The sequence below is a fragment of the Pseudorca crassidens genome, chromosome 21 (assembly GCF_039906515.1).
Source record: "Pseudorca crassidens isolate mPseCra1 chromosome 21, mPseCra1.hap1, whole genome shotgun sequence".
Lineage (NCBI taxonomy): Eukaryota > Metazoa > Chordata > Mammalia > Artiodactyla > Delphinidae > Pseudorca > Pseudorca crassidens.
The window spans coordinates 7,205,721-7,229,682 of NC_090316.1; the positions used below are offsets into that span (position 1 = coordinate 7,205,721).

General features: G+C 36.5%; 1 protein-coding gene across 1 annotated transcript in view; it reads right to left on the reverse strand.

The window, feature by feature from the left end:
- ADAM18 (ADAM metallopeptidase domain 18) overlaps positions 1-23,962 on the reverse strand; it is a 90,300-nt gene that overhangs the window by 12,274 nt on the left and 54,064 nt on the right. Inside the window, exons 14-18 of the mRNA XM_067721523.1 lie at positions 19,860-19,955; positions 17,835-18,033; positions 12,991-13,096; positions 7,277-7,460; positions 2,341-2,421 (exon numbers count right to left, since the gene is read on the reverse strand). Of these exons, the coding sequence (XP_067577624.1) occupies positions 2,341-2,421; positions 7,277-7,460; positions 12,991-13,096; positions 17,835-18,033; positions 19,860-19,955 (666 nt within the window). The remainder of the gene's footprint in view (positions 1-2,340; positions 2,422-7,276; positions 7,461-12,990; positions 13,097-17,834; positions 18,034-19,859; positions 19,956-23,962) is intronic.

The following is a 23,962-nucleotide window of genomic DNA, read 5'->3' on the forward strand; positions in this document are numbered from 1 at the left end:
CAGAACTAAATGTGTCTTCACCCACTAATTAAGTCCCTCTCCACTGCTAAGCATATTCTGTGTTATGTATATTCACAGATAAACATGTACATCCACACCCACAAACACACATTAACACTCATTCCCAGGTTTTTGCCAAACAAATATCACTAATGTTATGTTATGAACGTATTCCCATACCTGAAGGTATAAATATAGGACTGGCACATTTAAAAAATAGATGTAATATTCAAAGATATGGATATTTCCTATAATTCTGCTACAGATATTGTGTCCTGCTCATGTACACTGACAGCGCTAAATTGTTGTGTTTAACGATTATTGAAATTTTAAATCTCTTTTCCCTACATATCAAAAGGGATTTCAATAAAATGAGTTTGAATTATAATCTTGAATTCCATAAAGTGTTCTTCTATTGTACATATCAATACCTCTGTTTTTTGATATTTAGTGCACAGGTGATAAATATTTTAATATAAAGTTTTGAAATTAGGACTACAGTATCGTTTATTTATTATCTCAAACCTAATCCAAAATTTTTCCCTTGTCCTGAATTAATTTACAATTATCTAAGCAACATAAAGCAACAGAGGTTACCATCATTGCATTTTGACTAACTTAATGAAAGAAAAAGATGGCCAGCTAGAGCAGAAGCAATAACCAAATAAATAATATTATTAAATTTTATATTATTAAATTTTATTAAATGAAGAATGACATGCTATTTCAGACTGGATGTGTAATTTGACTTCCTAGTAGAAAAAATGAAATGAAAAACACATACCTTAGACACTTGTCAGCAACATTTCTAAGCTCAGAAAACAAAGAAAAGTAATCTCACAACATTCGGCACAAGGTAAAAGGAATTAAACTAGCATCACGTTTCTCTCTGGCAGGACTGAAAGCAATAGGACAGTCCAACAGAGCTTACAAAGTTTTGGGAGAATGGAATTAAAATTTAATAGCTCTGTGACAACAGAGGGATTTTTAATGTGGAAAGGCAACATTTTTCCATTGTTGATACATGGGACCTCCTCTAAATGAATACCTCCCACATACATTTTTCTTTACTTTTTGAAAAAAGTGGTATTCCAGTACCCTACTCCTCCCATTAAAGTAGACGGACAATGTCATGTTAGAAAGAACATTTATCTAGAATATCAAATCTAAATAGATTATAATTTCCCTGTAACATGAATTTTAGAAAAAATTAACATAATGCATAGAATATCTCAGGAACATCAAAGTAAAAGTAGCTACATTTTGGATGTGTTGTTTTCTTTTTTTCTAAAACTTTGTATTGTAAAATAAGATGTACAAAAACCTGGTCTTACTGTCGTGCTCATTTCATAATGTATAAAAATATCAAATCACTGTGCTGTACTCCTGAAACTAATATACACCTGAAACTAATATAATATTGCATGTTAATTATTACTAAATAAAATGTATCAATAATCTATAACTTTGGTTTGAGATTTTATAAAAAATATTAAGGCTGAAGGCTTAAAAACAGATAATTGAACAAAGGAAACCAAAAGATCAGACCAATAATTATAAGTATAGAAAATAAAAGACAAAACATGAAAATGTAGCTATCCTTTTTGTTTACAGCTCATAGAAAGTTAAAGACAATGCAGCAGCACTTTATATCTTCTAAAACCAATCAATTAAAAATTATAAAATTGAATACTGATAAATTCGGTTAATTTGGGATCATTCATATAATGTTGACTAAATCATACACTAATTTTCTTTTAGGAAAATAGTAACACAAAGAGACCCAAATTATACATTTTAAGAAGTAAAAATTAAATTTAAAAGTAACTACAAGTCTGTATTACCAGATTAAAACAGATAAGCAATTGAGAAGAAAGAAAATATTTTTTGCAGGAGGATATATTTTCTATCAGAAACCTCTTCATAAGAACATCAGAAATTCTCTAGTATGTTTTTTAAGTATACCTTCTGTAAAATATTATATAGCCATAAGTTTTAATTATGCAGAGTATGAGGGAGAACAAATATGTTCACAATATAAGTAAAATATGCATTTATTTGCATGAGAAAATAATAAGTGTTTTTTATTTGAACATGTTACTAATTCATAAGTTGTGAGTGCTTACAATAAATTCAGTACACACATAGTACAATTCACTTAATAGTGTTTGGATTGGTTAGAAATCAGCTGATTTTCTTTATATTAGTTAGCTATTCTTAGGCCAGGTCTGTTTAAAAGCAACCTAGGTTTTCAATTCTCCCAAACAGTATAGATTTTGACTTTGAAATACCCACAAAAATAACATGAAATTTAGAACTACGAAAACAAAAGTAACTTACCCCATTTCCTCTGCATTTTGTAGTGGCATTACAATTATACCCCATTAAAGGAACTTCTTTGCAGGTTTTATTTATACAATACTAAAACAGAACAAACAATACTTCATAATTATTCACAAATTTGATGTGAAGAAAGAATTAACTATTTGCTATATACGTACAAAAGATGCTCTTGTTGAGACTTTTTATTATGTATTACTCTGATATTGGTACAAAGATTCTGGCATTCCAATACAAAAATAAACAATAATAACTTTAAGAAACCCCCCCGAGAGTACTTGCCTTAACATAGTTTATGTAATAATGTCATATAATTTTGGTTTTGATACTTACAATTGGGAATTGAATTGAGAATCACCATCAGGGGAGTTAATGTTCTCTTATGAATAATTGGTTAGATTAATATTAATGATTTGTCCCCTCAAAAACTGAAACTGGAACATAATTTATTAATTTAGTTTGGGTTTTAAATATAAATTAATATTTTGGATTATAAATTATCATGACTCCCTGTTATAATACTGATCTGAATAATCCAGCAAGAGAAATATTTTAACTTAATTTAGATCCACTGCAAAACCCTTCTTACGTCAAAGTGGGTAATCCAGTGGTAAGTTACTCACTTTTTCCCTCATTTACCTTTTTCTGTTTTTTAAACTAGGCTCCTAGCTTATGTTCTTTTGACTTCTTTAAAAATATCAGCATAGGGCTTCCCTGGTGGCGCAGTGGTTGAGAGTCCGCCTGCCGATGCAGGGGACACGGGTTCGTGCCCCGGTCTGGAAGGATCCCACATGCCGCGGAGCGGCTGGGCCCGTGAGCCATGGCCGCTGAGTCTGCGCGTCCGGAGCCTGTGCTCCGCAGCGGGAGAGGCCACAGCAGTGAGAGGCCCGCGTACCGCAAAAAAAAAAAAAAAAAAAATATATATATATATATATATATATATATATATATATCAGCATAACATACGATGAAATTATTGAAAAGAAGAATATATCAAATAAGAATGAAAATTAGCATTTTGCAATTATTTTCTGAAAATTTACACGGAGCCAATGAGTAAAATGACATTGCATATGCCAGTCTACTTTTGCCCTTTCTCTTCAATATAATACTGGAAGTTCTAGCCAGAGCAATGAGGCAAGAAAAAAATGAAAGGCATACACATTGTAAAGGAAGAAGTAAAACTATCTCTTTGCAGATGATGTGATCTTATATGTCAACTCTAAAAGCTCCACATACACAAAATGCCTGTTAGAACTAATCAAGGCTTCACTAAAGCTGCAGGATAAAATATTAACATACAAAAAGCAAATACATTTCTTTAACAATGAACATTCTAAAAGGGAAATTAAGAAAACAATTCAGTATAGAATAGCATCCACTATTATTAGACAACTAAACTTAACCAAGGAGCATACACTGAAAACTAAAAAGAAATACTGAAAAAATTTTTAAAAAGAAAAACAGAAAAATAGAAAGCTATCCTGTGTTCATGGACTGGAAGATGTAATATCGTTAAGATATCAATACTATCCAAAGCATCTATAAATTCAATGCAGTCTATCAAAATTCCAAAGACATATTTTTTTCATAAATAAAAAGTCCATCCTAAAATGCACATAGAATCTCAAGAGACTCTATATCAAGGGTCCCCAACCCCCAGCCTGTGGACAGGTACTGGTCCCTGGCCTGTTAGGAAAAGGGCTGCACAGCAGGAGGTGAGCAGCAGGCGAGCTAATGAAGCTTCATCTGCTGCTCCCCATCGTTTGAACTACAGCCTGAACCATCGCTCACATTACCGCCTGAACCATCCCCCCCATCGCTTGCATTACCTCCTGAACCATCCCCCTACCGCACCCCCCCATCTGTGGAAAAATTGTTTTCCATGAAACCAGTCCCTGGTGCCAAAAAGGTTGGGGACCACTGCTCTATATAACCAAAACAGTGTTATAAAACAACAACGTTGGAGGACTCACACTTCCTGATTTCAAAACTTACTACAAAGCTACACCAATGATAACCATGTGTTTCCGGCATAAATTCAGACAAATTGACTAATGGAATAGATTATTTATGGTCAAGTGAATGTACTTAATGCCACTGAATTGTAAACTTGAAAATGGTTAAAACTGTAAATTTTGTATAATGTATATTTTATCATATTTAAAGAGTTAAAAAAAAAAAAACTTGCACAGAGGCGTTTGGCACTCTTAAATCTCCTAGATAGTCATGATCAAAGTCTCTGGCAATTTTGAAACATTTTCCAAAATTCTCCACCTAATTTTTTTTTTTTTTTGCGGTACATGGGCCTCTCACCGTTGTGGCCTCTCCCGTTGCGGAGCACAGGCCCCGGACGCGCAGGCTCAGCGGCCATGGCTCACGGGCCCAGCCGCTCCGTGGCATGCGGGATCTTCCCGGACCGGGGCACGAACCCGTGTCCCCTGCATCGGCAGGTGGACTCTCAACCACTGCGCCACCAGGGAAGCCCCTCCACCTAAATTTAATCATTTGTGCTTCCTCATTCCTATCAAGCTACACCAGCTAACACAGAATAAGGGAAAATGTACTATCTTTACAAACGCTAGTTTTTCTTATGAATCTAGACTTCTCAAATACCATTAATGTATTTCCACATACTGTTTTTTAGATGATCTGGATGAAATAGAACTATATTCCCAAAAAAGAAAAATCACATGGTTATATCAATTAACACAGAAAAAGTATTTGACAAAATTCAACACCTATTTATAATGAAAAAAATCTGAGTGAACAAGGAGTAGAAGGGAACTTTCTCAACTTTCTTAAATGTCATATTTAAACCTACAGCTAATAAAGTAGCTGATGGTAAATGACTGGAAGTTTTCCCCTAAGATCAGGAAGAAAGCAAGGGTGTCCACTCTCAAGACTCTTATTTAACATAGTACATGAAGCTCTAGCCAGTGCAATAAGCAAGGAAAAACATATATGTGTGTAGACCATAAAAGAAAAAAAAAACTGTCTTTATTTGAAAATGAAGTGATTGTCTACAAAATTCTAAGGACTCTACCCCCAAAAAAGTTCTAGAACTAATAAAATAATGCAGCAAGGTTTGGGGTACAAGTTCAACACATAAAAATTACATTTCTATAAACATGTGAAAGGTGAAATTAAAAACACAATATCACTTATACTTACTCCAAAGTGAATAAAGTGCTGAGATACAAGTCTAACAAAAGATGCACAACACCTGTATCTTGAAAATTATAAAATGCTGATGAAAGATATCAATGAGCACTTAAATAATTGAAGAGGCTTAGCATATTCATGGATTGGAAGATTAAATGTAGTAAAGATATTCGTCCTTCCCAAATTAAACTATAGCTTTAACACAATTCTTATTAAATTTCTGAAAAGTTTATTGTTGTCTCATATAAGTTTATTTTACAATCTATATGGAAAAGTGCAGGGCTAAACTAGAATAGCTAAAACTATATTTTGAAAGAAAAATAAAATGAGAAGAATCACTCTGCTTGTTATGAAAGCTTACTGAATTGCTAAAGTAATCAAGAGAATATGATACTGGTGGATGGACAGACATGCAGATTAATTTAACAATCTAGGCAACCCAAAAATAGACCCACAAAAATATACCCAATTTATTTTTGACCAAAGTACAAAAAAAATGAATCTCAACCTAAACCTCACACGTTATAAAATAAACTTAAAATTAAACAAAGACTTAAATGTAAAGCACAATATTATACATTTTTAGAAAAAAAACTGGGAGAATATCTTCATGACCTATGTTTAGATGAAGGGCTTTTAGACTTGACACAAAAAGCATGCTCTATGAAAGGAAAAACTGATAAATTGACATCATGAAAATCAAAAGCTTTTGCTCTGTTAAAGTCTGTGAAGAGGGTACAAAAAAAGCTATAGGAGAAAATATTTGCTTTTCCATATGAGTTTCTCCATCACGTACCTTGCTTCAGCAAAGCAAGCAATCTGAGAAGGCAGGAGAAAGACAGAGAGAGAGAATGCAAAACAGAAGCCACTGTCTTTTTAAAATTAATCTTGTAAGTGACATTCCATAACCCTGCCATATTATCTTTCTCAGAAGCCAGTCACTGTATCCAGAGCACACACAAAGGAAGAGGATTACACTGAGGTGTGAATACCAGGAAGTGGGAGCACTGGAGCATTTTAGAAGCTGTCGACCACAAGAAGCAAGTTTCCAAGGGAATAAAATTGCTGAACTCAGATATAAGAACTAGCTAATTGAGTAACCATTTTAACGTTTTGTTTTATTTTTAATCCAGCAAGTAAGTACTAAATGCCATTTACATGAAACACACTGATTTATAACTGCTGCCTTATGTTTTCTGAAATGTGGGCACTCATACTTCCAGACTGACTCACTATGCCTCTGAATCATTTGTGTTCTCCCTTTATTTTTTGACTACATGAATAGTACTACATGTATGTATGAGCATAAGCTTGTACATCACTGTAACTGTGGTCTCCCAGTACAGACTTCTTGTTTGGTTCTCCCAAATTCCTCAACACTTATATTTTGACCATACACGTAAGCAGAAGAAATATGAAAGCTCGATTATGTTTCTTTGTGAAGCAGGAAAAATTAAAAACTCAAAATTAGAATTTTATGATTTAAAACCATCAGAATTCAAAGACCTAAAGAAAATCACCTGTCAGTTAGTGGAATCTTGTGCTTAAAAACACATCTTCTCACATTAGGACTGATGACAGATTAACCCAAAAATCAACGTGATTGGATAACTGAGGCTTAGTTTAATTATCTTTTCAGTATCATTTGGGAAATAAGTGGCAGCACCAGGTTCAAATCCACTTTGTATGATTGTGAAAGTCATCATGGAATATAGCGTCTGATAATTACATAATTTAGCACAGATAAAGATAAGTGAACGTGTTTTGTTACCATTTGTGGACCACACACAGTGCCATCAGCCACATAGGCATAATCTCTTCCACCTGATCTCACTGATGACCCAATAGTTATGCATACATGTCCTTGAGTAGATGAATAAACTGCAGATCGAACATCACTTTTGTAAGTAGTATTATGTGGCCAAACACAAGCCAATTTTCCACAAAGAACATCCCTGGAAAGGGAAAGCAAAAAATGTCTTATCGTGTTGTCTTTTAATGAAACAAAGTTTTAAATAAGTATTGTATTATATAAACTGTAATATGTTGTTTAATTGATAGTAAAAAACCAGAAAAATGCCACAATGACATTATTTTATGGTGCACAGCTAAATGTGAAACAATTAATTAGCACTGTAGCAGAATTGAAAACTACACACTGAACTCAAATGTTCAGACCTGCCTTCATTTCCTATTTTAGAACTCAGTTGGGAAAATTCATCACCTGCTCCCACTTTGCTAAAGCTTGACTAGTCTCCCTATTTCTTACCCAACATTTGTTGACAGTGGCTGACTTCATCTATTTACACTTTGTGTATCTTTTGAGCCCCTTCTGATTATGCTCATGGTACCTGCCATGATCTTTAGTCAGTAAATCTATTTAGTACACAGACACTCCGTTTCAATCCCAGGATTCTTCCAACGTGCTGATATTTCCAGTCATTCTGCACTCCTCTCTTAAGAATTCAGAAACTTTTAGATCCCATTTTTTGGCATAAGCATACCAAAGTTTATTCCATAGACAGTTTATTTAGCCATTTATAATCTATCATTGGGTAGAACGCTGGCTTGTCTAAGAGACTTCCAATAGTCCTAGTTTATGCCCTGGAAAATCAATCGATGTCACTTCTTGCTCTTGGAATCACTCAAATCTATCAATTCTTATCCTCAGTGGAAACAACGATTCTTAGTTATTGATATGTGTCTGTGGAGCATGCCATTATTATCTCTCCAAAAGTCTTCCCTTTAGAAATTTCATCCACTTGTCCTAAAAGACCATGGGGGGCTTTTTTCTTTTCTTTTCTTTTCTTTTTTGCCTTGTGGCTTGCAGGATTTTAGCTCCCTGAGCAGGGATTGAACCCACACCCTCTGCAGTGAAAGCACAGAGTCCTAACCACTGGACCGACAGGGAATTCTCCATGGGGTGGCTCTTTAAAATCACAGGGATTAGCTTAATAGCATCAAGAAGTGAAGACTGAAATGAGAGTGGGATTCAATACCCAAATCTCTTTCCAAGTTTTTCTCCCCTCCAGCTTAATTTTTCTAGGTTTTCAGATTGAAATAATTCTTTTGATGGTTGCTCTATTCTTTTTCTATGGAATATATCTTAAACCAATTTTGCATGGTAGGTCTTTTTCTAGTCTGGCTATTGAAATACAAACTCTTCCTCCAAAGTCTGTTCTCTCAAAATTTGCATTTATGGTTGAATTCTTGGAACTGGCACAATCTGCTTAAAGCAGATGAATTGAGCTACTGAATTCCAGTCTCATCTAGTGATTTTATTTTGGGAAAATTCATGTACTATTAGCATCTCAGATGAAGTCCAGATAGGTCATGCCTGCTAACTTTCACAGTTCCTTCCACCTCTCCTTTTCCTTCTTCCATGGTAGTCTTAGACCAAGGATGACACACATGCCTCTGGCCATCAGAGAGAGATTAAGTGTGGCTGATTTACCACCATCTCCTGTCTCCGTTGGCATCCACTGTGGTGTAACTCAGTCTGCCTGATCACTGGTGCTCTCAGTTGGTATCTAACAAAGTGTGGCTGATTATACTTTACTTTGCCTTTTAGAGACAATCAGCGTCTCTTCATGAGATCTCACTTCGTTCATTCATTCATTCATTCATTTTGTGATTCCAGAGCTCCTCTTTTAATCCATTAGTCCTCCTGTGTTGGGGCATGTGGGAAATTCCGCATTCTCTGCACGTCATACTTAACCCATAGTAAACTCATGTGGAGGCAGGTGGTGGAGGACACTTAGTCCCATTGAACTCGACACCTTCTTCGGCCATTTATAATCTTCATAAAGGAACCAAGTTGTTTTTCAACCATGCTGAGTGTGGTGCTTACCTAAGGCTTTTACAGTTTTTCTGACTATGTCCTGGAGGTTAAAGAAAGTCCTACTTCTCCCTGGATCGCCTGACTTTAACTGAGTCTTTTTATATCCTCTTCCCACTCTCTTAGTTCTTGAATTTGGCTCTGTTACTATTCTTTAAACCACTTCCAGGTATAATCACCAGCAAAAAACGGTACCTATGTGTAAAACTTGATGAGTTTGGGGATAAGGACACGCCCATGAAATTACTAGCATCATCAAGGACATAAACATATCCATCGCTTCCCAAAGTTTCCTCCTGCCCTTTGTATTATAATTATTATTATTTTGTGTGTGCTAAGAACAATTAACAAAAGATCTACCCTCTTGGAAAATTTTAAGTATACAATGACATATTTTTAAAGCTATGGGAACTAAGCTATATAGTAGACCTCCAGAACTTATTTATCTGCTACTGTCATTTTCTAGCTTTATTGGGGTATAACTGAAAATAAAATTATGTTATTTAAAGTGTACAAAGTGACGATTTGATACATGTATACATTGTGAAATGATTCACCCCACTGAGTGAATTAGCACATTCTTCATTTCACATATTTATCCCATTTTTGTGTGTGAATATGTTTAAGTTCTGCTCTCTTAGTAAATTTCATTTATACAATAATTATATAATAATTGTATTGTATAATTATATAACAATTATATAGTGTTATCAACTATAGTCACCTTGTTATACATTAGATCCTCAGGACTTATTCATCTTATAACTGAAAGTTTGTACCCTTTTACCAACTTCTCCCTAGTTTCCACTGGCAACAGATTTTCTACTCTGTGTTTCTACCAGTTCATTATTTTTTATTTTGAATACACATATAGTTGATACTACTCAGTATTTGACTTTCTCTGTGTGTCTCATCTCACTTAACATACTGCCCCACAGATTCATCCATGTTGTCACAAATGTCAGGACTTCCATCTTTTTAAAAGCTGAATATTCCATTGCCTGTATTCCACATTTTTGATCCATCCATCCCTTGATAGACACTCATTGTTTCCATACTTTGGCTATTGCTGGATCATAAAGTAGGTGTATTTTTAATTTCCATACTGTTTTCCATAGTGGCTGTACCAACTTACATTCCCACAAACAGTGTACAAGTGTTCCCTTTTCTTCACATCCTTGCCAGTATTTGTTCTCTCTTGTCTTTTGATGATAGCTGTCTCAACAGGTGTGAGGTGATATCTCATTGTGGTTTTGACTTGCATGGTCCTCATCATTAGTGATGTAAAGCACATTTTCGTGTACTTCTTGGCCATTTGTATTTTTTTTTGCGGGGGGGGGAATGTCTATTTTGGTCCTCTGCCCATTTTTAATAAAGATTATCATTATCATTTTAAAGATATTTTTTGTTATTGATATGTAAGAGTTCCTTGTATGTTTTGGATATTAACCCCTTATTAGATATGTGATTTGCAAATATTGTCTCCTATTCCCTTTCATTTTGTGGATGGTTTCCAGTGCTAAGCAGAAGCTTTTTAGTTTGATGTAGTCCTAGCTGTCTAATTTTTCTTTTGTTGCTTTTGCTTTTGGTGCCTATCCAAAAAATCATTGCCAAGACCAATGTCAAGAAGCTTATCTCCTATATTTTCTTCTAGGAGTTTTACAGGTCTTACATTCAAGTGTTTTTTATCTTCCACTTTGAGATGATTGTTGTATATGGTGTAAGACAGAGGTCCAGTTCAACTCTTTTTTTTTCCTGTGGCAATACAGTTTTCCCTACACCATTTATTGGAAAGTCTATTCTTTCCCCATTTTATAATCTTCACCCCTTTGTTGAAAATTAATTCACTGTGTATGTATGTGTTTGTTTCTAGGCTATTCTGTTTCATTGATATATCTCAGTTTTAAGCCAGTATAATGCTCTTTTGATTATTACAGCTGTATTATATTAAATAGAAGTGACAAGAGAAGGCATTATTGTCTTTTTCTTAATCTTAGGGGTAATACTCCCAGCTGTTACTGTTAAGTACACTATTAACTGTGGGTTTGCCATATATAACTTTCATTATGTCAAGGTGCAGTCTTTCTACTCTAATATGTTGAGAGTTATTATAACGAAAGGATGTTGAAATTTTTCTAATGCTTTTTCTGTACCTACTGAGATGACCATATGATTTTTATCCTTCATTTTATTAATGTGGTGTATCACATTCATTGATGTCTGGATATTGAACCATCCTTGCATCCCTGGGATATTTCCCACTGGATCACGGTGTATGTTCCTTTCAAAGTACTGTTAAATTTTTTATTTAAAAAAAATTTTCTTTGCATCTATGTTCATCAGGGATATTATTTCTCTTCCTGTTATGTCCTTGTCTGTCTTTGGTATTAGAGTAATACTAGCCTTGTAAAATGAGTTTGGAAGTGTTCTTTTCTAGTTTTTGGAAGACTTTCACAAGAATTTGTTAATTCTTTTTTTAAATGTTCGGTAGAATTCCCCAGTGGACTTGTTTGTTGGGAGGTTTTCAATTGCCAGTTCAAACACCTTATTTGCTATTGGTCTGTTCAGATTGTCTGTATAGTACATATAGTATACTCCAGTATTTCTCCCTACAGGGAAAAACTGGGTAATGGGCATTTTTGCCTGCTTCTTATGTACCGGGCCTGGGGGTACAGCAGCAGAGTGTGTATGTGTAGGGGTGTTCCTGTGTCCATTAAGAAGTGCTTATTTGATTTCTACAATAAATGGGACTCATTAATGGAAGTGCCATTGATTAACAGTGCCAACCTGTCTGGAAGCCTGTTTCTTGGGTGTTAACTGCAAAAGCTGTGGTGCAGACATGTGTACAAGCCTCCAGCAGAAGATACTGGTGATTTGAATTAGGCTACAGGGAGATGCTGGAGGAGGAGGCTGCTGGCATTCCTGGTCCCTGGGCAGGATCAAAGGCAGGCCTTAGAAGCTTTTTAAATTAGAAGGCTGATTCTCAGTCAATAGCTTTTAAAGCATGCACACAGACCCCTTTCCAGGTAAGACTGGAGATGGGCATTTTTGTCTGCTCCTTCTGTGCTGAACCCTGAGGGCATATCTATGAATGGAAGTCCCTTTGGCTATCAGAGTAAGATGACTTGGGGATCTGACCCTCAGGCAGCAGTGCAAAAGCTGGGGTGTAGAAATGTGTACAAGTTCTTTATAGGGAGATAGTGGTGACTTGGAGTGGGCTACAAAGAGATTGCAGGGAAAGTGTCTATCAGTTTCTCGAGTCTCTGGGGAAGACTGCAGTCAGCTCCTAGATGTGTGCTAACTTAGAAACCTAACCTTCAGGTAGCAACTTTCTTAGTATGCAGATGGAAGCCTTTCAGGGAAAGACTAGGAGATGGGTGATTTCATCTGTTCCCTCTGCACTGAGCCCACTTTCTACCTTCAGTAAGAAACATTAAATTTCTCTTAGTCTAGTCTCCTTACTAACACACTAGTAGGGAAAAAAATAAGAAAAAGGAGAACTGAGTTGCATAGAAGGAAAATACACATAATGTTATTTGAAAATATTCTCCAGATATACGATTTACGTCCATTACTATTTAGTGTCTCTTGACAAGAAATATATAATTTTTATAACTCAATGAAACAATCATTTTCTATATACATACTTCTGTTCACAAGGTAATGGTTGGGAGTTTTTAAAACCACAGTTTCCAAGACTATTACGCAGAGAATTAACTTCTTCAAAACAGGCAAATGGAGCACCTTGAGCACCTTAAAATGAAAATATGTCCTAAATTATTATTCTCGATGCCAATAAAACATTTGTCGATAAAATACTAATGAAACTCATTGCATAAGCAAAAAAAGTCATGGTCTTGATCATGCTATTTTTTTTTTTTTTGTCCCTGTGTGTTCCCTGTCAATGCAAGTGGAAAGAAACAATTGTCTTATCTGACAGAAAATAGAAAATTATTATATCTATTGTAGTAAATTATGTTATGGTTAAAAATAATTTGCTGACCCCTCCCTGTGGGAATGCATCCTTCCTAGTCCAATGTACGTCAGGCTTGACCTTGTAACTTGCTCTGCTTAATGAAATGAGAGATTTGAGATGTCAGTTGGGGCAAAACCGTCAGAACTAGTAGATTGAGTGCCATATTCTCTTTTTCTTCTCTGATGGGGGACAAGCAATGTTTCAAGTAGAGGCTCATCAGTCAGTCTGGGTGTCATAGTGAAGAGTAAGTGTATTAGATATGGAAATCGCAGAGGTTTGAGGTTCATTTCCATTTCAACAAACACAGGAATTGGTATGTAGATGTGTAATTCTACTGCAAAATATGCCTAAAATGTGGCATTGTAGTTGAAGCCTGGCAGCAGGGGGCAAGAAGGAGAGTAATGCTCGCTGTGCAATGCGGAAACTTCTGGAGAATGTGTCTCGGTTACTCTTGGCTGAATGTGACCAGATGGTACAAATACTCAAGAGAGAGATAAGGGAAACTCAGATAAGAATCAGTTATTTCAGAAACGGTAATAAAAAGAAATAGAGAAAGTTCAGAAATGTGTCCCCCCTACAGGCATTGGGTTGGAGGATGACGGATGCTGGCTGCTGTAACCTGGCTAAGTCATTGTGTCGATGTGATTGTTCTGTGTCTAATCCATGGTGGGTGCTTCTCTGGTGGGTATTAACCTGGTGGATTAATACAAAGATCTTCACATTTTTTGTTCATGTCCACGTGTCTATCCACTTACTTCTATCCCAGAACTCTTGGCTCTAATCTTCCAATCTTCCAACATCCAGGCTTCCCACCGGCCTGCTTGGCCCTTTGTCACTGTCCATGGGTACCCCTCCAATCCAAACTCTGGCCATTTCTCCTTCATGGGAAATGGATGATCACGTGGTCAAAATCTTTTAAGGCATCCTCCCAAGTGAGGCTGCAGTGTGGCTACTGTCTTTTTTCAACTTATAACCAGTACTGAGCCAACACACCTGTATAAACAAGGCTGGGCTTGTTCCTCCTGCGTCTGCTGCTCATAATGAGAGCCCATGTATCTGCTGGTCAGAGCCGAGGAAGAAGCAAAGGTGGAAGAGGGTAGAAAGACATACTGATCTAGATTTCCTGTTCATGAATTTGTCTTCTGCCCTCTCTTTTTCCTGAGCTTGAATCCAGATGAACGAACGACTTCTACCTATTGAACCATCTAACTCAGTGGATTTGACATAACTGAGCTTACGATGCATAGTTCTCAACAATTGGTCCCTTGATGTCCGAAAACCAGGTTTTTTACCTCTACAGGGGCCAGTAGTGTGCCCAGAGCTGTTCTGTCAAATTGGTATAATTTTCCAGTTTAGACGGCACAGCTCTGCTCTAGAACCCCAGGGAACTGCATTGCTATTCTCCCGAGAGGCCTGGTAGAAGCCCCACACGGCATTTTTCTTTTTCTCATAACCCACACTTCTGGTATTGGATTTCTCTGTTTTATGATTAAAAATGCAGGGCTGTCTGCACTGCAGCTTGGATATGCTGCAGAGGCCTTTCCTGTTTTTACCTCCCTCGATTTTAGCAATGTTTCAGGTCAACCGGTAAATGGAATCAAGCGGCACTTCCCCATCTACTGCCTCTAGAACCCACAGAGGCCTACCAGGCACTGGACTTGTTTCTCTGTCATATGAAATGCAAGATACATACAGTCTGTCTTCTACTTTGTAGAGGGTGTCAGGTCATGCCTCTGATCACTGGACTCCTAAAATTTTACTGATGTGATGGGTTCCTAAATATTTCTTGAGTCTTACCTCCTGCCCCTCGTAGTACATGCATTTTACGTAGTCCTCCAACATTCTAGCTACACTTTGCTTATTTAGCCGGGTTAATACAAGAATCAATGATAAGGTGGATCAAAGTGACATTTTCTGGGATGTCCCAATCTCTTCAACTACATTATGACTGAAGGCAGGAGAGAGTAAACACAGCCCTGGAGCAAAACCCTAAATTAAAGACATGTGAATTCCATGTGAATGCAAACTGTTTCTAATTCTCTTTTCAGATAGGAATAGGAAAGAATATATTTGCCAAATCAATGGCTATGCTCCTACCACATAGTGGAGGTCACGCTGATCTGCTCCAGCACAGACACCACACCGGCAGCGTGGGTGCGTTACTTAATCTACTACTTGCCTGCGTTTGCAGTAGATTACTATTATCTTCCAGGGACCATCTGTTTTCTGCAGGGTCAACTTAATGACCCAACTGGGTCATTAAATGTAGATATTATATAGCCAACCACGTCTGCATCCTTTAGATCTTTAAGGGAAGCAATAACTCCTGGAAAGGCTATCTCCGTGGCCTTACCAAACAGACCAAGGAGCTAATGATGGCACTGCACAAACTACCATCATGTCAACCCCAATGATACACTCTAGGACTGAGAAAGGATTACCAAACGGATTTGTGGACCTGGTGGACCCATTATAAACTGAAACTTGGCACGGACTTTATTTGTTCTCGGACCCCTCAAAGTCCCTGCTCTCACAGAGAGACCATGATGAAACTGGGTTTCCAGGTACACATGCCAAATCGGACCTTGTCCACCAGTTTCCAAAATGCTTGGTTATTTCCCTTTCCCCAGTGAACAAACCCCTGATTAAATGGTTGTCGGTCCCATTTGGGGGTGCACTAGGAGAACTGTTCACATGTATATTTGCCAAAGTGTTGTGTGGTTTTCCCTCTGGGCCTTTTAGTGCCCATTCAGTCAATGGTTCTGAAAACTGGCAAAGACAAATAACATTTTCAAATACAAATGAGCATCGAAAAAGCAAAAAACAACCAAATAAAAAGTAACATCCTAAAAGCACAGCATACAGAAAATCGCACTGACCTGTCATTTATGAGAGATCATAGCTCTGCAGCTCTGGCTGAAATTTGGTTAAGTCAACTTAATCTGAAACTTGTTACTAGAGACAAGTTTCAAATCATTAGAAAGACGATACGAATCACATACCATGTATTCGGTGCAGACTATGGACCTTGTATTACAGCTGGGCAAATAACTGACATTTGGTGTTATACTACCTTTACTCAATCAGCAAATGATTATATTTGAACGTCAGTAATTTTGATCTATTCAAATTTAATTTAATTCTTCTAAAAATACAAAATCATGTTGGAGTATTATGAATAATGACTGTCTAAAAAGCAAGCATATATGCATGAGCTTTTGAGTCAGTCTCAAAAACTGTTTAAAAAGCAAAATATAAAAATGAATTTTGATCAGTTGCCTAAGACTACTGTTATCCTAGCAGTTCTTCCGTGAGGAAATATGATTATATGTGAATGAAATTCACTATGAACTTTTAAAGTTTCAGGCCATTAAAATTAGATTATGAATGTGTAAAATAAAAGGAAATGAAGTAAACTTTCAGAATCTACTGACTTGCCATTCCAATCTCTATATACATAAATACAGCTCCTAATTTGAGCTGTAAACATGGATTTTTGCCCAGGTAGCTAAAACCAAAAATCAAATCATGAGGAAAGGAATGTACAATATTATCCTGGAAAATCTGAAACACTCCTACAAAAACTAACCTTTTTTCATTCCAAGTTAATCTTTATTGACCTTGTGATTCAGGTTTTTCCACTTCTAGAGTTGTGTGATATGTATTATTTCCTACAGAGGGATCCAAATTTAAGGCAAAAGAAATATGTAAGACAGGCCCCTCCAAGCCTCCGCCCAGGTGCCCTGGGACCTGGCACCTCCCATCAGGGGGCCAACGCCAGACCCAGGACCCCACAGGTCTTGCAGTCCACCCAGAGGGTACCCTTTGAGCATACAGCTCTGGAGAACAGAAGGGAGTGTGCTGCTGGGCCCCAGAGAAAGTGTGTGACAAAATGTAACCAACCCACCTAATACATAGAAATAAAAACAGAGAATCAGGCAAAATGAGGCAAAGAAGGAATATGTTCCCCCAGAAGAAGAACAAAACTAAGTGGAGATAAGCAGTCTTCTTGATAAAGAGTTCAAGGTAATGATCATATTAATACTAATATTAATTTTAATTTTAACACTTAACTTTGTGTTGGAAAACTGTCAAGTCACAGTGGAAGATAATGTTTCTAAAACTCAAATTTTTAGTTGAAAGTCTGAGTTTTACCCTTGGCAACAAATTCTGCCAGTTGTTTTCCTTGAAGTCACAGGCTCACCTCACTCATTTTTGATAAAGTGTCTGCCAAACACCCAATTCTTATAAACACAGTTTGTCTCAATTATTATTTTAAGTAAAAATGGTGTTCCATGACACAAGTGGCTAGTTCAGCTCACAAATCAACCAGTTGCACAGGTGCTTTACCACATCCTCCCGTACGCAACAGATGCTCTTTATGTATCCTTCCCACCTATCATGCAGAATATTAAGACGATAAGATGTACTCAGAACTGAGGCCTAATAAAATTACTAATTTCTACTGCTTCATCAAAGACAAGAAAAAGAGAAATATATAAGAAAGAGCGATACCTTTTCCAAATATCTTGGCACACTGGTTATCGGTAGTTTGGCATCGTCCATTGTAACAGTATGCAGTTCCCAACCTGCACAACTGGCCGTTCATTGCATATGTGTCAGGAATGCAATCACTGGAAGTCCCATTGCAATACTCGGTAAAATCACACTCTTGATCGACACTTTTTCTACAGGGAGTGCCTGCTGCTGATATCTAGGAGGAAAATGAAAATCATGTTCCGTGAATGGCTATTCTCAATTACTTACTAAGAGAAAATGAGATGTGTCTGATTATTGATACCTGAGGGAATAACAGAGACCGAAGGCTGAGTAGGAAAAGGCAGATGCAGTATTCATGATGAAGCCTGAAGAAAAGTAACTGTCTCAAAGGACAAAAGGACCCCTCCAACAGAGCTCTGTGTTCTACATTGAGAGGCCGTCAGACTAACCAGCATTTGGAGGGAGACTACACAGATTAGTTTAAACATACTTGTTCCTCAAAATTGGAGCAACATTGCCTCTACCATTTTCTTCTTGGAGAGACCCAGGAGACAAACTAGCGGGTTTCATACACACTACTATATTTAAAATGGATAACCAACAAGGACCTACTGTATAGCACAGGGAACTCTGCTCAATGTTCTACACTAACCTAAATGGGAAAAGGATTTGAAAAATTTACTAGAACTGGAATTAAAATATTTTGCATTATGGAACTTGCTTTCTTATGCAAACATATGTCTTGAAGATCATATCATATATATGTATATATATATTTTTTTGCGGTACGCGGGCCTCTCATTGCTGTGGCCTCTCTCGTTGCGGAGCACAGGCTCCAGACACGCAGGCCCAGCGGCCATGGCTCACGAGCCCAGCCGCTCCGCGGCATGTGGGATCTTCCCGGACCGGGGCACGAACCCGTGTCCCCTGCATCGGCAGGTGGACTCTCAACCACTGCGCCACCAGGGAAGCCCCCGAAGATAATATCATATTATTGCATGCAATTTAGCCTGCATTTATTAACTCTTGTACAATATACAATAATTTATGTAAACATTCCAATACCAGTAAATATTAAGTTTGCCTTTATGGTTTGCTATTGCAAATAATCCTGAAATTAATATATTTTTCCTGAGCTTTCCACACATGGTCATGTTTCTAGGGTATATACATAAGAGAGAAACTCATGATGATGAATTAACTTGATAATTTATACTCTATTCAAAGATATGCAAAAATTGCTCAGGAAAGGGATTATAACAATTCAAAATTCCACAAACACTGTGCAGAAAAGAGCTCTATCCCCATTTCTTAGACAATATCTGGCATTGTTGTTTTTAAGATTGCCATTTGGATGACACTGCGTTATCATTTTTATTTATGTTTATCTTAATTACTGCAGACGATCAGTGAACACATTGAGCAATTCTGCTTTTCATTGTTGTAAATTGCCTGGGCACTCCCTTTGCCTGTGTGCGTGTGTGTGCGCGCGTGTGTGTGTGTGCGTGCGTGCGTGTGTGTGCGTGTGTGCGTGCGTGTGTGCGCGCGTGTGTGCGCGTGTGTGTGCGCGTGCGTGCGCGCGCGTGTGCGTGTGTGTGTGTGCGTGCATGCGTGTGCGTGTGTGCGTGGTGTGCGATTCGACTTTTACTTATTAACGTGTGAGGGTTCTTTGCATATTCTCTATGCTACACATTTTGTTGGCTATGCATGTTATATCTTTTTAGTTAGTCAGTTACCATTTATTTTACTTTACAATTGCATGGAGAGTTGTTTTTTTTTTGTATAGCAGTGTATATGTTTATTCTACTCTTTATCTGATAAATTAGAAGATGGTAAACTGTGGTTTCAACATAATAGAATAATCAGTACTAATCTGAGATGCCTTCTCTATCTCATCGTAGGTATCCTTATATACCTGTGGTTGTTTATGCACTCTTTACTTTGTTCCCCTGAATTATTTCTAGAGTCCTTCTATCAATTCAATTAATATAGCCTTCTATTATCACAGTTCAATTTCCAACATAAATGTTGGAAACTTACCTCACATTTTGATGTACAGCATGATCCAGAACCACATTTTACTGAGCCTTTCAGTTTACATGTATTATAATCACAGCAGTCCTTAAACTGACAATCCTAAAATTTCATAAGAAGAAATGCTATTTTAGTTCAACCACTTAACAGTTCTTGTTTCTCAGCGTCTACTTAATACTCTCTTGTGTTCAACTTTTCAACTACACATATACTTATATTCAGTGAAGCTTTACTATTTTACTATTTCTAGAATACCCAAAGGCACATACAACTATAAGAACTAAATAAATAACATCTAAAATAGTAGTTGATTGAAAAAAAATTTTAAAAATAAAAAAATAAAAAATAAATAAAATAAAATAGTAGTTGATCATTTACATTTACTACCGAAAATATTTGGTAATTAATTCATAAATTGCCAACATGGAAATATATCATCTGAATTCCTAAGAGAAAACTAACCCCAATTGTCTTTTTAGTAATTTGTTTAGTAAAGTTTCTCTTTGTGAATAAATAAAGCTAAAGTAGAGTTAGGCAATATATATAATAAAAATGCATTTAATATAGTAATCATGTGCCATGTTTTACTACAATGGAAATTAAAAAAGGATATGTCTACATATGTATTTTTACAAGGTAAATGGCAGTTAGCTGTTACTCAAATTAGGTGATAATTTAAATAAAGTTAACAAACCAAATTTTTTTTTAAGATGTTGGGGATAGGAGTTTATTAATTAATTAATTTATTTTTGCTGTGTTGGGTCTTCGCTTCTGTGCGAGGGCTTTCTCTAGCTGTGGCAAGCGGGCGCCACTCTTCATCGCGGTGCACGGGCCTCTCACTATCGCGGCCTCTCTTGTTGCGGAGCCCAGGCTCCAGACGCGCAGGCTCAGTAGTTGTGGCTCACGGGCCTAGTTGTTCCGCGGCGTGTGGGATCCTCCCAGACCAGGGCTCGAACCCGTGTCCCCTGCATTAGCAGGCAGACTCTCAACCACTGCGCCACCAGGGAAGCCCCAAACCAAATATTTTTTCATGTAAATACATTGCATTTATACAATTCTTTAATATTTTTATATTCTTAAAACTTTTTAAAATCAAATATTTTCCATTTTCTCAAAAATCTGTTTCAAAGATATTGTCCTTAATAGAAGGTAAGATTCTTCTTCATTTAAAATTTTCCAAATGTTTCCAATTTTTCACATGTTTATGTGAATAGCTATGTATTTATAAATATTCCCATTATAGAAATAACATAGAATATATGGAGTAAAAGTTGAAGCTGTGGTTATGCCCCACAGATTCTCCAGGGGTAATCACTGTGTATATTTCAGTGTTTAATGTTCCAAAGTCCAATATCACTATATGAGTGGATGTGTGTGTATATATTCTTTCATGAAAAGTAAACCAGGATGCAAGCCCAAACACGTTTATCAAGACTTATTATGAGCAATCAGTTTAATTTATAACAAGGTAACTGGGAAATGGTGTCTCATTTTTTATTATTATTTCTCTGATTACTAGTGCGTTTGAACATGAATTTGCATTTTGTACAATTTTATTTATGAATTAAGTAATCACCGCACAATTTTCACCATTTTGCATAGGGATTTTTGTTTGTTTTCCTCTTTTCCCTTTAAATAGTAGGAGCAGCTTTCTTATAATCTCCAATTACCTTTTTTCTCTTCTATATGTTGAGAACATTTCTTTGTAGTCTATTGTTGATCTTATTCGTGGTGTCTGTCATTTTCTGTAATTTGTAACATTCTTCTTCCTTTATGACTATGGGGCTTTATGTCTCATCACCAAGACCTCCATTATGCCAAGACTATAAAATATTACCAATACTTGTATTTTATTGCTTTTTAAAACTTATAGATTTTTTTTGAAATGTATCCCTTTATATTTTGTGGAGTATTTACTCCAGTATTTATTACTAGTCACCTTATTTGTGAATACAGGAACAAATAAATGTACACACCTGCATGTGTGTGGGTCAGTGCAAAAACAGAGCTTCCACTTGTGTAAAATGGGGGATATTTATGAAGACATAGGTGTGAATGCCATTCTGCCAAAAACTACCTGGAACACATCTGAGTTGAAAAAGTTGCATTTATTACTAGTTTCCGGAAAGGAAAACACACACCATGGGGAACTTTATATACCTCAGTGAAAGGATCTAATTATAGAATCTGGGCTCCTTTTAGGTGATTTGGGGAGGGTTTAAGGAATCTAGACTTTGCTAGACTAGACACTGTCAGAAACCAGGGGTTCATCTATAGTTGGGTACCTTAATAATTCTTATCTAGACGAAGAAAGACTGTACTGATGCTAGGGTTGAAATTGGTAAAGGAATTACTCCTATTAGCCAGGAAAGGATGGTGTTTGGTCATTATTGTGACTTGGACAATTTTCAGGTTTTACCGTCCTCAGACATAAAGTGAATGCCCTTGCTTAAAGAGTGGCCTTGCATTTTTTCCTTCATCCATTACGGTTACAGATGTTGACCTTGTATACAATTGTTTATTTTCAAAAGGAGAACATTGCAGCCTGTCTGTGAATGCCAGGCCAGCTCTTAGCAACACAGAGGCCCAGCTGATGATAGGTCAGATCCTACATGTCAAGGATTATTTCTCCCTTACTCATACGGAATGCTTTGGATTTATAGATAAACCCTTATGACATTAACTATTTCCACCCTGGAAATAAAATGTCATATATCTATATAACTTTTTTTTTTTTTTTTGCGGTACGTGGGCCTCTCACTGTTGCGGCCTCTCCCATTGCGGAGCACAAGCTCAGCGGCCATGGCTCACAGGTCCAGCCGCTCCGCGGCATATGGGATCTTCCTGAACAGGGGCACGAACCCGTGTCCCCTGCATCGGCAGGCGGACTCTCAACCACTGCGCCACCAGGGAAGCCCTCTATATAACTTTTACATATTTAGAGAGTTAAATCAATTGATAGATATAAATGCTGATATATAAATAGATAGAGATGTATAGATGGCCCAGTACCACAGTGAATGAAATTAAACAGCCTTGCAGTATGTTCTGATATTTTGTAATGCAAAATTACCCCCAAGTCAATTCTTTTTCTAAAAAGTTCCTTTGTAGTTATCTACAAGAATCTAAAAGAAAACAAACAAATGTACATAAAACAGAAACATACTCACAGATACAGAGAACAAACTAGTGGTCACCAGCTGGGAAAAGGAAGGGGAGGAGGGGCAAGATAGGGGGATTAAGAGATACAAACTACTATGTATAAAATAAATAAGCAACAAGGATATATTGCATAGCATAAAGAAATATAGCCATTATTTTTTAATAACTTTAAATGGAGTACAATTTATAAAAATACTGAAAAATCAAAAAGTCCTTTTGTATTCTTCCTTAGTTCTCTTTCAGAAAAACTTTTGAATAAATCTTCCAAGTAACTTTATTCCTAATGGGGTATTCTAAATATACGAGAGTCAATCTTCACCCACTCACACACATCCTATGTTATTATAAAGATAATTACATTATACATGCATTCATTCAATCAATAAGTATTTGTTGAGTGTGGAGTATACATCAGACACTATTCTATGTGCTGGTGATGCAGCAATAATCAAGCCATAGACTATCTATTCACTTTGTTATTTTGTTGTTGTTGTTCTTTTGCCAATACCACCTGGTGTGTGGGGGTGTGTGTGTGTGTGTGTGTGTGTGTGTGTGTGTATTTAATTTGCTATGGATGATTACTGTTCCAAATTATTAAAATATTCATGCACTTGGTTAATTTTTATTTCTAGATGAAATTTAGGATCTGCTTTTGCAGAAGAGTAGTTCAATTTGGGTTAAAAGGGGCATGTTGGTGGGGATTTAATAAAGAATGAATTGGATGTAGTTTGACTTTAAAAGAAATAGCTATCTATTTATTCCAATTTCCATGTGTCTTTCAGTTTTGTTAAATCATTTATACCTTTGAAGTCCTGGAAAGAACTTATTAACTTTATTCCTATTTGTTACATAGTTTTTATTTTCTTAAGAGTGTAGTAAACTTGCCTTTTTAATTTCATTCTCTATTTATTGACTTTTAAAAAATAAAGACTATTATTTTTGTCTTA